This window comes from Pezoporus wallicus, unplaced genomic scaffold (assembly GCF_028554395.1).
Source record: "Pezoporus wallicus isolate ANWC-B61680 ecotype Strahan unplaced genomic scaffold, APGP_CSIRO_Pwel_v1 contig_5542, whole genome shotgun sequence".
Classification (NCBI taxonomy): Eukaryota; Metazoa; Chordata; class Aves; order Psittaciformes; family Psittacidae; genus Pezoporus; species Pezoporus wallicus.
The window spans coordinates 1,525,429-1,539,899 of NW_026640165.1; the positions used below are offsets into that span (position 1 = coordinate 1,525,429).

The following is a 14,471-nucleotide window of genomic DNA, read 5'->3' on the forward strand; positions in this document are numbered from 1 at the left end:
GTTCTACCAGGTTCTCACGTCTTAACATTTTCAGTCACAACTCGGGGCACGAAAGCCAACAAAGGGACAGCTTTCTCCTCTGGTTTTAGTGTGTGAATCTATTTGCTTTTGTCTGAAGGTGTAAAGATTGCAAAACCTTGTACAGAGGTGAAATCTTCCTTTTTATCTTCTAGAGATTTATAGTTGCAATAAAAACAACTAATGGTCTTCAAGCAACAGCGCTGGAGGTGAGGCTGCAAAAACCACAGTGTGTGGGAAGTACAGTAGCTTTAATGAAGTTTGTCACTGGCATTTGGCTTAACAAGTAGCTACAAACCTTGAAAATGGATTAAGGTTAAACTGGGGCACATTACCAGACCACTGCTTTGTTATCACAGTGACACCAACACTCTGTTTGGTTGAACAGCCTCAATGTTTTCACAGCAGATTATAGCATCGACTTGAACCTGCTCAGCTGAGACAGGAATCATGGGAGGCACCCTCACCAGAGGCAGATTAGTCATCATGCTCTGACCCTTCTGTGACCTACAGGCGTATCTCTCCCCAATGTCATTTCACCCAGAGACTGTCCTCTTAAATTGCTGGGGTATGTCAACCTTCTGACACATCCAACAACGAACTGCAACTCCTTATGCTTAAAATAGGGCAGCATCTTTCAGAATAAGGAAAACTTCCTTGAAAGGGAAGAGCATGCCAGCCTTGTTCTTTATAGTCAGGAAGCTGAGGAATCAGCATCCCAACGCAGCTTTTTTCATCTCCCTTTTGTGGGAAAGAATGTTTGAGACTGATGTTCTTCGCTTTACCTTAGAAGATACAAAGGTTTAGAGTCCCTTCAGTTGGCCTGACGTGTATTACTTCCATTAGTATTTGGTGATACAAATCCTCAGCCATTAGAGAAGAAGTTTCCTCATTTCCTTTTGTATAAAAGAGCTTTAAATAGCCATAGTAATAACCTAAACTAGTGACAAAGAAGTAAAAACCTGCAGCTCCCAGATCCTTTCATGCATTATTTATCTACCCACTTGAATTTCTTAAGTACTGTAAGTATAGATAATTTTGAAGCCATTTTCAATAATTTATGATCACCTGGCTACACACAACGTGCACTTTGGAACAACTACTAACAATCAGATCCTCAGATGTCATAGACCAATATTAATTTTAAATGTAGTTATACATTCTAACAGAATATGCTTGTGTAAGTAGAGATCTAGAAACAGCTTGAATTAACTTGCACACAGTTGAAATTTCTGGGGGAAAAAAAGGAGTTATACAACTCAAGTTTTCCGATTTTTTGGCTCTAAGGTAAACAAGCCATAAACTTGCCCTTCCACTCAGAAAAGTTGTATAAGAGGGAATTAAAATCATTGCTAGAGGCATGATGGCTCCCTAACCGTCCTGAAAGGACCTCTCTACTCTAGCCAGGAATAGGAGAGAGACTGCAATTGGTTCCAGGAAACCTCACCATAAATTGAAAATTCTAGAAGTTCTATTCAGAAAGCAGTTAGGAGTAGGCAGATGAAGATTAGTAAGAAAATGGTATGGAACAAAGTGTGTTACTTCAGCAGAATCCTGCTGACTTTGCTCCCTTTTCCTTTGACTTGCTCTGGATTATGTTGCAGCAGCAATCAGGGTACTCTTCAATAATATACCATGCCCCAGGAAAATATTTTTTGGAAATGCTCTATTGCTCAGTACTTTTCATACCTTATACTTTTTCATACCTTCATACCCTGAATTAAAACTGAAGTTTTAGGTAACTCTGAAGGGTGTTATTAAAATCATTAACAAGGCCAGCTGTGCTACTAACAAAGCCATGACTCAAACGCATCCATCCTCACAGCTCCTGCCTTGAGCAGCTCAGCACAGGTACTATGTTATTGATTACTGTAGAATCAGAGGACATATGAAGAGACACATTTATGAGTCCCTTGCCTTGTCCTGTGCAGTCCAAGGCCTGGAATTTCCTTGCAGACTCCTTTGTGTGATGACCAGGGAGTTCACAACCACACACTCACCATTGATAAACACCTTGAACTTACACAAAGGCTGATTAGAAGGGAAGGAGTTGGAATAGCTGGAGGTTTTCACCAGCACAGAAAGGAAGAGGAAGAGGCCTGCCTGCCACTTAGGCGGTGCATGTTCTCTGTAAAGAGAACATAACAGACTTTAAATTCAGGTGCTAAGAAAAGACCATTGTCAGAGATCCCTTTTTACATTACAATATGAACAAAAGGGACCAGCAACAAGTGATGATAATATTCTTTACACCAGGTGCCTTATTGATTGATTGACGGCTTGGCTTCGCAAGTGAAGATCTGGGAATGGCTATACCCATGCTTACTACAAGCACAGTGATCAAGGGCACGTGGGATAGGCAAGTCTGTTTGGAAAAATGGCCGCTTTCTACACCCATACTAACAGCATCTGTGTCTGCAATGTACCCTCTGCAAGTTATGTAGGAATTAGAAGCGCAACTAATAACGAAAATCATGTCCTAACATAAGACATTCTCTCAGCTGAAGAGCTGACATTATTTTCTGAAAGATACTGAAATGAACAGAAGGCTGCAATGTCTTTGGTTAATTTGCTTTTAAACAAGGTTTTGTAGTAGCTTTAGAAGCAAAATTTGAATACTGAATCTTTATTTGAGAAAGGATTATATCAAACATAAATAGAGGATAGTTTCTTATATCAAATTCAATTACAAGTGCTTCATTTTTGCACACAAACAGGCAAGATGCACCCCCTCCCCCCCCAAAAGGGAGATAAAAAAGATGCCAGTTTCCCTTCTCTAGAACTGAGCTGACTGAAACACAATCCCTTAACCACTAACTGCATGTCAGCCAGCTGAGCAGCTCCCCTGCAGAGGGCTGTAATGACAGCACAGCTCTGCTCTGTGTTTGGCAACAAAGAGCACGGGAATGACATCCAATGCCCAACATCACAACTTTAAGACACAGTCAGATGGCTATTATTTTCACTGCCAGAACTAAACTTTATTACCATGTGTATTACATACTGGTGTTTGATGCCAAGTACATTAAAATTACTTTAACAGAGGATTTAAGTGAGGAATATTTATTCTTCACTAAACAGGTTAAGAAGGAATGTAAAAACCTACAAGAAATAAAACCCGTTTTAAGCTTTGTTTTGATTTTGGCAAAACAAACAATTAAGCACTCTCCTGTTCTCTCCTCAGACCTTTTAAAGTACCAAAAAAGCATCTTTTCATAATCATGCAGCTGAAGGAAAAAAAAAAGTCCTATAAAATCCATTTCTTATGCTAAAATATGGTTACAAATAAAAGTATTAAACACAAAATTCCCAATTCCTATTTTTAAGTACAAATATTGTATTATATTATGAAATGGGCATAATTAAAATATATCCATGACTACAAATCTAGCAATTTCAAGCAAACAAACATGCTGTTTGCTTTCACTTGGAAGAATTAGGATATTGTATGGTTCAAGCACTGCAGTCATTTCTGTCAACTCCTTAATACCCAGAATGTCAAACCGCCAAACACAGATGCACATGAATTCAGGTCTGAATAGCACCAGGTGGTTTTCTTTTTTCCCCTTTTAAAGTTATTAACACTTAATAAGTGATGTGACAACTTCCTGAAAGTGACATGCACAAGTAGACAATTTGCTTCAAGTCTCCAACTAATAAGGTAAAAGTTTTAGACAATACTGAACAGTTACTAATGTATTTTATGGTACACAATAAAACAGTGCTTCCACAGTATATCCTCAGTTCTTAAGTACAAAAATATCAGTTATGGGTAGTCAATAGTTATCAAAATCTTTATTGGTACAGAATGAAAGCAGCATTTACTTTATTGTTTTTAAACCATACATCATAAAATTCCCTAGTACACATGGGGAGGAGTGAAATAGGCTCTGTACTATTTACCTGCTACTGATCCTAGGTCCAGATTTAAAATCTTTCCTGGCCAAATACAAACAGTATCATTAATAGCAAAGGGAAGGCAGTTCCTCAGTGTGAAAGGTCAGCATTTAGAGACTTACTAAAGCACTATTTTTGAAACAATAAATCACTTCAATGTATAATTACATACACTACAAGTGGAAAACAAGTTTTTATTAACAAGAACTATTGAGACTGGGCATAAACGTCTTAACCATAAACCCTGGAAACATTATGGGTGCTTTGATGTGGCCCTTTTTGGCAAGAGAATAAGAACAATGAAGTATGGCTTTTCAGTCTTCCTTTAAAAGCACATTTTATAAAATTCTGTAGCTTAAATTATTTTAGAAGACCCCTACAATTTTTCTATAGCATCGTTTACTAATTAGAAGCATTAATTACATCACTAGATTGAGCCATTGGCCGATAGTTGATCACCAGCATAACGCAGGAACCATTTGCTGTTGGGTTTTGTTTTTAAGGGAGGTACTTTTCTAGTGAGAGCCATCCTACAGTACTATCGAACATCTCAGAGGTTACTACATAGCTTCTCAAATAAAATCCTCATCAGTTTCATTCTCCAGCAGAAACTCAAATCAAGCAGATGCAGAGAGCAAATATAATTGAGTGCAGACAGTTCCAAAGTATCTCTCAAACACATTATTTTACAGCTACCCTCTGCAAAATAAAAGCCCCTCCTCACCCCAATGAGGCAGGGCAAGAAGGGGAAGCAGGTCTGCCATTCGTGTAGGAGTTTGGCTAGCATAAAGTTTTATTAAAGTTGTTAACAAAAATAGTTAAACATTTTTACAATTTAACATCCAGTCTGACAAAAGGCAAATCAATGAAAAAAATACAAAAAAGTAAAAAAGTGCACTACCCAGTCCAGTATTTTGCTTTAAAGTCATGTCACTTACAGCATATGAAAAATAAACCCAGAAGTGTAATTACTTTAAAATACACCGCTTCCATATTTCAGTATTTTACACATATATTCTATAGTGGAAGAGGAGATCTCTTAAAAACTTTACTCTTAAAATATTGAGGTGCATATGCCAAGTGGGATAGACTTGGCAAGTTAAATTGCAGTAGAGAATCCTTTCAGATTTGGCATTTCATTTACATACCTTACTGCGCTAGCAAGGTCTGTAGTACCTAAACCTTCTAGTAAGAACAGCAATTTGCTTTAATGCAGATTTACTAATACAGACAACTACAAGAAATGGTGAGGTCAGCAATTCTGTGGGATCTTAAGGAGATATGAGTCCTGATTTAGTTGTCAAATGGTACAATGTCACAACAAACTTTAAGGCCATGTGTTATTTGCTGATTAATGGACAAAAGGCAATGGATTTCCCTCCCCACCAAATATTTTCTTGAAAGTCTGTGCTCATAAAAATCATGAAAAGTTGGAAAGACTTAATTATTGAAACTTTAAATATATTTTACACAATCTTGTTTGTACAAAAATACAAGTTAAATATAAACATAAAGCAATCATGATAATTTTATGTAAATCCATTTTGTGATATTCTGTTATATATAAAAAAGTTTCTCAGCTCTGTCTCATTTGTGAAAAGATCAATACCAGATTGAATCACCACTGGCAAAGGACCCTAAAAAGCACACTTTAGCATTAAATACGGTTTACAATGTAAGTACCATTTCCTGATTCCATCTTTTCTAAAGACTGGCAAAAGATAGGGCAGTATGTCCATAAACCAACAAATAATTTGGCTACGATGTCATAAAACACAAACACACAAATCTGTACAATAAACCCAGTAGCTATGCAGTACGTACTTGTTACACACACACATACACGGACATGGAATGAAACTTAGTGAGACGCCATTTCTAGTTCACTGTTCTTCAGCCTGGCATTTTGTCTTACTTCATCAAACGAATATGACTTCGTTACCTTTCCATTCTTAAATACTGTATGAAGGAGATCCTGCAAGAAACACCACTGCTTCAGCAAGACTGATTTGGCAACAACAACACAGGTTATACAAACTCAAAAGTGAGCACCCAAACCCTTAACCCGGTAAGACTAGAGCTTTACATTGTCTTCACAGCTTCCTCTGACACCTTTCACTAATGGTTAGGCAGAACAAAAGCTTTGTGTTGATTAGGCCCTAAAGTGAGCTGTCCATATCTGGCCAAAGCCAAATACATACATGCTAAATACACCTTACTAGCTTACAGCTATTAAGAAAGGTGACACTCAACCAATTAAATACAATTCAAGTAAAGATTTCATTTAAACCTCTGTGATTTCCTCTAGAGCTACTATGAAAAAAGAAAAATCAAAATCTTTCTTCAGAGTCCCCTCTGCACAAACATTTTGTGGAACAGTGCATCAAGAAGGGCTCGCAAACAGCACACTGAAACAGCAACAAGCACAGCTTTGTGCAGAAGTTGTGCTGTTGTGTGTTAGCACAGCAGCAACACTGAGCAGTGGCTGTGCCTGATGACCTATTGCAAGGACGTGTGGCATTAGGACCCCAAGAATAGATTTCCCTGTAACTTCCCAGAGAGCCCCAGAACCTGTACAACAAATAGACCCCTTTAATGTCCCAGGACAATTTCTTTTAATCAATTATTTCACCCATCAAAAATTAAGGAAGCTATATACATATATTTTGCCTAATTTGAGAGGCAAAGACTTGTGATTCATTTAGATTTCTCACCATTAGGTGCCTCCCTCTATACATATAAATATAAATATATGATGAATATCACAAACATATACATGCATATTTGTATATATGACTTTGAAAAATATGTTTTCCTAGATGTTTTTTCCAGAACACATTATCTACAATGCATTGTTTTCCGTCTTGAAATTTCTCAGATCTCAGTTTTATGCTTACTGTTGCATAAAGTAGCACACCCCTCTGCCTAGCAGCACAGAAATGTGCTTCTATATATCAGAAAACTAAAACTTCCAGCTTCTAAAGGCTGAAGTGCAAGTTGATAACTTATGTTCAGTCCTCTCAATTCAGGGAGACTCAACATGCTCTAAAGTTAAGCATTCCATTGCTTGCACACTGAAAATATAGAAGATGCCAAACCAAAAGCCTGACATTGGCATAAGTTTGTGCCTATTTTACTGAAACAGCACTTCATTTTGCACTTGTAAAGAATCAACAGGGAAAGAAACTGAATTTCCATTTAAATTTACATTTTTGAACACTGGGTAACTACTCCATGTACAGAGCATTAACACCTGAAGGAACTATTTAAAAATCCCAGTGGTTAAGTAGAAACAAATTTTAGTTATGGCTGTCCCTCTCCCACCTCCAACTCGGATCACTACTCAAATTCCGCAACATAGCCCATACAAAACTACTTGTTAGCATATGATCTGCAACATTAGCTCAGGGAAAAAGCAACAATGTTCTCTACTTTCTGGAGATAAACAAAAGACAGATTTCTAGTTGTAAAGCCTGAACATTCAACTGGCATCCTAACTTTCTGCTGTTACTGAACCTGGCACCAGGGACATTTAAGGTAATAAGAAGGAAGCTGAGCAAAGATAATGAAAAATAAATTCTGAAATTAAGTTTTTAACTAAAACTTGATTTTTCTCAGCCTACTTTTGCATGAGGAATGATGTTATACACTTTGGAAATCCATACCTGTCCATACTCTTCAAGGTCTCCCTTGCCTTCTTCAAGCGTCACGTAATCTCCAGCAGGTGTCCTATGCAATGATAGTCGTCCTTTCTTTGACCTTTTGTTCGGGTCGGCAACTGGATCCTTGAAGACATTTACCTAAAGTGCAAAGAGTACTTTATTTTAAAGGAAAGGGCTTTGTGGAGCTCCTGTACCAGTGCAGGTGGTGGAAGTGTAATGGGAAATGTCAAGGGTTTTCAAGTGGGGAGGCCTCTATTGAAAACACAATGGTAGAAGTTCTACTAAGACTTACCCCGAGACCATTGGTCACCACGTAACTACACTTAAAGGAACAGTTTAAGAGGTCTCTGGTTAGTTTCTGCAACAAAGCTCCACCAGATCCAAAGGCAATATTCTCAATACTCCATTTATTCTTCTTCATTCCCTCCACGATCTAAGGAGAAAGAAAATTATGATGGTGCATACTTTCAGGTGATGGCATTTTTCCATGAAAATATTACACTACTTAAACAAGATGCTTTTACAGACAATTAAACCAGCTAACATTCAGTTTCCAGGAGAAGTACGTAACAATTCTGTCAATACTTGGCACTGGGTTTGCATTTTTAATTGTGATTCCAGCATGGCATAATTGTAGAAAGCTTTTGCCCTAAAACTATTTGTCATGCCAGCATACATACTTCCCAAAACAGGGGTAGTACAGTAATGCAGTGCCCAGACAATCAGAACTCTAAAGAAAGACTTTAAGGGAGTATTTCTGAGCCTTCCAATTTTTCAGAATTATGGGAAGACATCAAAGCATAGCATGTATCCTGAAACAAAGCAGTCATCTTGCTCAGCAACTCCAGAAAGTTATTACCCATTTGAACAACAATTTCAACAGAGCAGTTCTCCCAAAAATCACATTGACTAGAATTAGATTAGCAATTATGAAGATGGGAAATGGAAATACATAAAGCTGCTCAAAAAAGTTTGCTTTGCTATCTTCTCAGGCAGATATAGATCAATGTGCACTTCACTGCTATCAGCAGTCAGTTAAAACTTACTATATTGTTTCCTCCTACCTTCATTCTATCCAGACAAACATGATATCCTCTAACCTGGAGTAGCAGGTGCTAGTTCAGTCATGCTCATAAATAGCCAAGATTTGTTTCCCTGACCTGTTACCCTTACTACAGTGTGAAATGATGCTCACCGCCCCAACACAAGAGAGTTTGAACTCCTATCTCCCAACCATTTTACTAAAAAAAGTGTGTGAGAAAACTTCAGAGGGGGTAAAACAGCAAAAATCCCATCCATCCAGAAAAAAGGAAGGTGAGAAACAGAATGGAATGACAATCTATGGGGAACAGCACAGTTTCAGAAATCAACATCAGAAATCTGGTAATCTTCATTCTGTGCAGTCTCAGTCTCCTGCATCAAATAGAAACGTCAGAGTAGCACTGAGCAGAGCGATTTCATGAGCTACTGATGTCAAACCACTTTAAGGGACAGCTAAGGCAAAACTAAAGTTTCATTCATAAGGGAAAAAAAAAGGCAATTCCAAATTCAGACAGTGGCAAACAGGTGACTAATGTAAACAGAAGGGCATACTATTGAGAACAGAAGAGCAGTCTGCTTACTCATTTAATCACATGCAGACTCTCTTCACAGATACTCTCAGTCTGACACCTGAGAGAGGCCAGCCAATGGAAGAGGTGGACTGCAGAGCTACCACATTTTGAAGGTATGCTCTAAAACACATCTCCCCTACATTTTTAGCAGGGATTTCCCCAGTAGAAGTCTCATCAGTGTGTTTCTATCATTCTAATGGTACCAGCTTACTCAGCTTCATCTAAGAAGCCAAGGGAAATGAGCCTTGGGCACTACCACCATGACTTTCATTTTGGAAGCTTTGTATCCTGAACAAATACCCCCTCACCACATGAGAAACCTGGGAATTTTAGCAGTAGTCATGCCCTTTCAAATGGTGACCATGCACAAAAGGAATCTGTATTTTCAGGCGATTAGGTTCTCCCAGAAGCAGTTGAAAGGGGTACTCGGGGAGAATACAGGATTGAAATGAATTAAATTCTGCCTTAAGCATCTCAGAACGAGCAGAAAATGACAAAGGAAGTGTAAGAAAAGGGATTTTGTATACCCTCTACTTAAGCATAAGGCCAACAGTACTGTAAAAAACCAGACTTGACTGGGCCTGGATATGGGCTCTGCTTACCTACACCATATTGTCAGAAGGCAAATGTAAGTAAACCCCACCTGGACTCTTATCAAGTTCTGTCAAGCTGCTGACCTAGCCTGAACCTATGCGAACAGTTGGCCAAGCCTGAGCAATGTATTCCACTCCTTTCCTTATCCAGTTTTACAGATCAGGTCTGACACTGAACTCACTTCAACATGCCTGCATGATGTGGCACAAACACCTGGTACAGACAACATCCTACCAAGGCTTAGACTTCATGTTCACAGATACTTATAGGTTAACAGATGCTAGTACAAGTATAGCATAGTTCAGCCATGGCTGCTTAACCTTCTTGCCTGGGTGAGAAGAAACGTGAAACCCCTTTCAGCTACTGTTCCTGCTCTCATTTCCAAACGGTTTGTTCATCTGTGCCACAGGCACAACTCCCCACTTACCCTGGCTGAGGAATTCGCTTCCACCTTTCCTCTCCCAAGGGGTTTTCTTACTCAGACTGACCTTTGGCTGGTGAGGGGTGGGGAAGGGAAATCTAGACTAAGTTGAAAGACAGTTCTGACTTTACCAGTGACACACAGCAGAGGCCCAGATAACAGCTTCCTTAGGTATGGGGAAGAGATGGCAAACAGCAGCAGTAACAGGGAAGAAAAGAGGGAGATCTGAAATAACTGAAGCCTCCACCAAAGGAAAACAATTCAGAAAAATTTCTTATCTCACACTTTCAAACACATACAGGCAGAACAGTTCATGTGTCAAGGTTCTGACCAGCTTCCTCTGACCATTATGAACATGATTAATGTATCTACTGTGACTCCAGATTAGAGGATTTTCTTTGTATAAAAATTTAAAGACATCTGGAAATTGAATGTTCAAAGAAAATCCTTTGAAAGTGTAGTACATTGTGGAGTTAGCAGATTGGAATGATTTTTAAAAGTGAAAATGCTACAAGAAAGTCAGAAAAGGTTCCTTACCTGTTCTACCAGCATCCCCTATTAAAACAAAGAATTTTAAAATCCAGTTTATACTGATACAGAGTTGTTTTCTATATTGTTGTTTCTAACTATCAAACTAGTGAACAGCTAGTTTGGATATAGTCAAATGAAACTCATCTATCATTACTCATTCTAGTTTTTCCTATTGTACCCATTACCTTTCATCTGACCCATAACAGTAAGTCATGCCTAGAAACTAAGACTGATAGGAAGTAATGAGAATAATCACTTGCATAGGCTATAAGAGGCGGGGAGGGAGGAGAAAGATGAGAAAATAATACATTCATATAATTCATTCATGTAAACTCCTTTGTGAAAGGGATGAATTATACTTCAGAGTTGGGTTGGGTTTGGGTGGTTTGTTCATTATTTTTTTAAATGGCAAGCTATTACCCAGTCTTTCAGAAGTCAGCATCGTAACCTTGGATTTGTTGACATGAGAGGATAAAGAGATGTATTAAACTTAAGCATGACTAACATTAGGCTGCAAGATCATGGGTCTTTTTGCTCCAACATAACTTGCTGCTGTCCAATGAGAAGTGCCTCTTTCCTTCCTGCCTGCTTCTCCGAGCTCAAGACAACAGTTTATTTTCTCTCCTGTGTTGTGCTAGTGAATGCTGGCTCATTTTGAGGGCCAATTTAATTCCCTGAACCACAGAATTGATCACTTCTGGCCTAGTTAGTTTGCTGCTACATAAGTGGGCTACATTAGTTTAATGACCAGTGAGTGGTTCGATGACCAAAGCTGACATGAGGTGCACAGCAAGATGAGAGAGTCAGGAAGAGATAAGGTGGCCACTAGGCAGGAGTGAGCTCTATCTGCTCTTTACAACTTGTGGAACTGGATCTTCTACTATGTATTGCAGGTAGACTTTTCCTCATAATCAGTTACAGTTTGATAAGGAAAATGTGTACACAGGCAGATCATCTGAACAAAGATTTGTTCCTTCTGTCTCTCATCCTCTCCCATTAGCTGCTGGAATTACTTTCCTGCTCTACTTAGAACTTGGAGAGTAATACATTTTTATCTCTAAAGTCAAGATTTTAAATACTGGTTTTAATTTTTTATTACCATTGATACTATATGGGCATCTTTGAATTTTGTATATAAGTATATAACTTACAGAAAGCAACCTTTGAGTTCCTTACAAGAAAGGATTTATAGTCCAGTTTCTCTCCTGTCACAACTCATGAAAATCTCAACCACAACATACTTTGCCTAACACAGGCATCAGTCCTGTTAAGCAGCTGTTGAGAACATGCAGAAGTTTATTTAAAAGACTCTTCCCCTGGTATTTAATGATAAGAGTTTCTTTCCAGCTATTAACCTCTCATGCCTGGTGCTCTGTTAAGCACATCAACACAGCTGTATATTCTCAATAGCCACATGGGACAAAAAAATGAAGTAAAATAAAGTTTGCTTTAAGGCTATTGGAGGAGGAACAAAATATAGTGCATGACTGCACTACAGCTAGCATACCAGTAACAATCTCAATATTAACTGCTCTCTAAGGATCTGAGTGACAAACTTGATTTCCATCATTGAGGTTCACTTTATGCATCCATTTGAGATGTGCAGATAGTTTCAGACTAACTAAAACCCAAGACCGATGTCTCTCTTGAGAAGCATCGAAAATCAACTTTGTTAGAAAGCCACTAAGGATGTGCCTATCTAGAAAGCTAAGACAAGTGTCAATAAAAATCAAGTAAAATTAATCTTAAATTTACCCAACTTATTTTTGGTTTTCAGCTCTAATTCAGCTGACAATGAATGGTCACAGACAAACCTGATAAAGTCAAGTCCTCCTTTTATACACCTCTCATGTGTAGTTACTGCAGTTTGTACCTCTGTGACCACATCATATTACCTAGTATCTCCATCTAGTCAATAGTGGTGAGTAAGTAGTTTCAAGCATTCAGCATCTACTAAATAACTAATTTTTGTCTGGATGAATTGCACTTTTGACTCAGACTACAGTCTAATCTTCAACAATGCATATTCCACTAGTTGCTGTATCAATGAAATGGCCTCCCTTGTTTTTAAAAACAAGTCTCCTTCAAATCTACACCTTCAATATATGAACACTTCAGATGGTATGTAACTAATGAGCCAAGCCAGTTAGTTACTACCATTCCTATGGCACAGCAATCATGCAGTGTGCCTTAGGTATCCATGAAAGGGCTAAACATTGCCAGACTTTGACCTGAATTAGATTTGACAAGTAGGATGAAAGCAAACAAAAGGAGAGACAGTGGCAGGAGAAGGTTACAACAGAGGGATTAGGAAACGCTTTTTAGGGTTTTTTATGCATCTTAATAATTCCCTGTGGAGTTATAATGAATTTGGTTTATGCATCAGGATATCCTGCCAGTGTCAAATGAAGGGCAGGGTGGGGTCAGTAGTCTCTGCTGCAACATCTGACTAGTCATAACTGAGTCCAGATTAAATATCAAGATTGCCAGTGTCACCCTGACACATGAACAGGATCTCCTACCTCTTGCAACGTGTTGATATCCACACCATCCCCTTGAATAACTCTGAGATACGGTGGCAGCAACTTGTAGCCTTTTGAGTTCTCTGTAATGGGAAATTTCTTCCCTAAGATCTCCAAGACCTATTGAAAAGAGAAGAGAGACCATTCAAAATTAGAATATAAGCCTGCCATTCCAATAAAGAAACAACTTCCACATTTGAGTCAAGAGAAAAACCCATAAGTATGCCCACATATCCATCTCTAAATCTACCCACATAGGCTCTGAAACAAAAAAGCATACCAGCCACTGGGACAGAAGCCATTAGATTAAAGCAGTCACAGACCATACAGCCTTTATGAACTTGTACCCAAGAGCTACTCAGAACCTGTTTCCCTCCTTTCTGTCTTTAGTTGCTGTCAGTTTTTGCTATTAAATGTGTCAACTGAAGATTCTGCTGTTCTTTTGACCTTCCTTAAGATGGTGAATGAATCTTTCGGTTTTCTGAGATTCTGTTAGCCACTAATAATTAAAATGAAACACTTTAGTTTGGAGTTTTTCTTATCAGCTCTGATAGATTATTCAAAGTTCATGTGTGATGTCACTTGTCCCAAAAGAAAAGTGATAAAGCTGTATATATCTGATTTGATACAGCATCAACATAACTAAAATCTCCCCTACTTTCTTAATAAAGCAGGGCTGGCAACCACACAAATATCAACAGCTTTTATTATAGAACTGCAACAATCATTGTGCTCTCTAAAGAACTATGAGGCAAGAATTGTTTTTTAACTTGGACGTGCCACTGACTTAAACGCATGTCTTACTTAAAAGAGAAGAGTGATAAACTTGTCTTTGTAGCATAAACCAGGAAATTACATTAATACGCAACTAAATTTGGTGGTAAGAAGTTCTATTGGCCTGGCATTTACTAATACTCAAGCTGTTTCCCGTTTTATTTGTCATGAAGTGATGAAAAGTTTCTCCTTACAGAGAACCATTTCAGCATCATTAGATCTGGTAAAACTGGTAACTGTTGTAAAAGCTTCAAGAATGGTATGCAAGAACGGGTTTGATGATGAAAAAGATTAAACTATTCAGACCGCAGTTTTCATGTGTATATTGAAGCAAATGTTTACATTTTTCATAGGTCCAAATTATCCAGCATCAACTACATACTACACATATCAAGTTAGAGCATTATATTCCCCATGTTTATTAGCCATCCATTACAAA

The 14,471-nt window shown here is 38.3% G+C and overlaps 1 protein-coding gene across 1 annotated transcript in view; it reads right to left on the reverse strand.

Annotated features, from left to right (window-relative positions):
- Positions 1-3,798: 3,798 nt before the first annotated feature.
- NAMPT (nicotinamide phosphoribosyltransferase) overlaps positions 3,799-14,471 on the reverse strand; it is a 29,032-nt gene continuing 18,359 nt past the window's right edge. Inside the window, exons 10-13 of the mRNA XM_057417849.1 lie at positions 13,259-13,378; positions 7,870-8,010; positions 7,581-7,715; positions 3,799-5,890 (exon numbers count right to left, since the gene is read on the reverse strand). Of these exons, the coding sequence (XP_057273832.1) occupies positions 5,777-5,890; positions 7,581-7,715; positions 7,870-8,010; positions 13,259-13,378 (510 nt within the window). The 3' untranslated portion in view covers positions 3,799-5,776. The remainder of the gene's footprint in view (positions 5,891-7,580; positions 7,716-7,869; positions 8,011-13,258; positions 13,379-14,471) is intronic.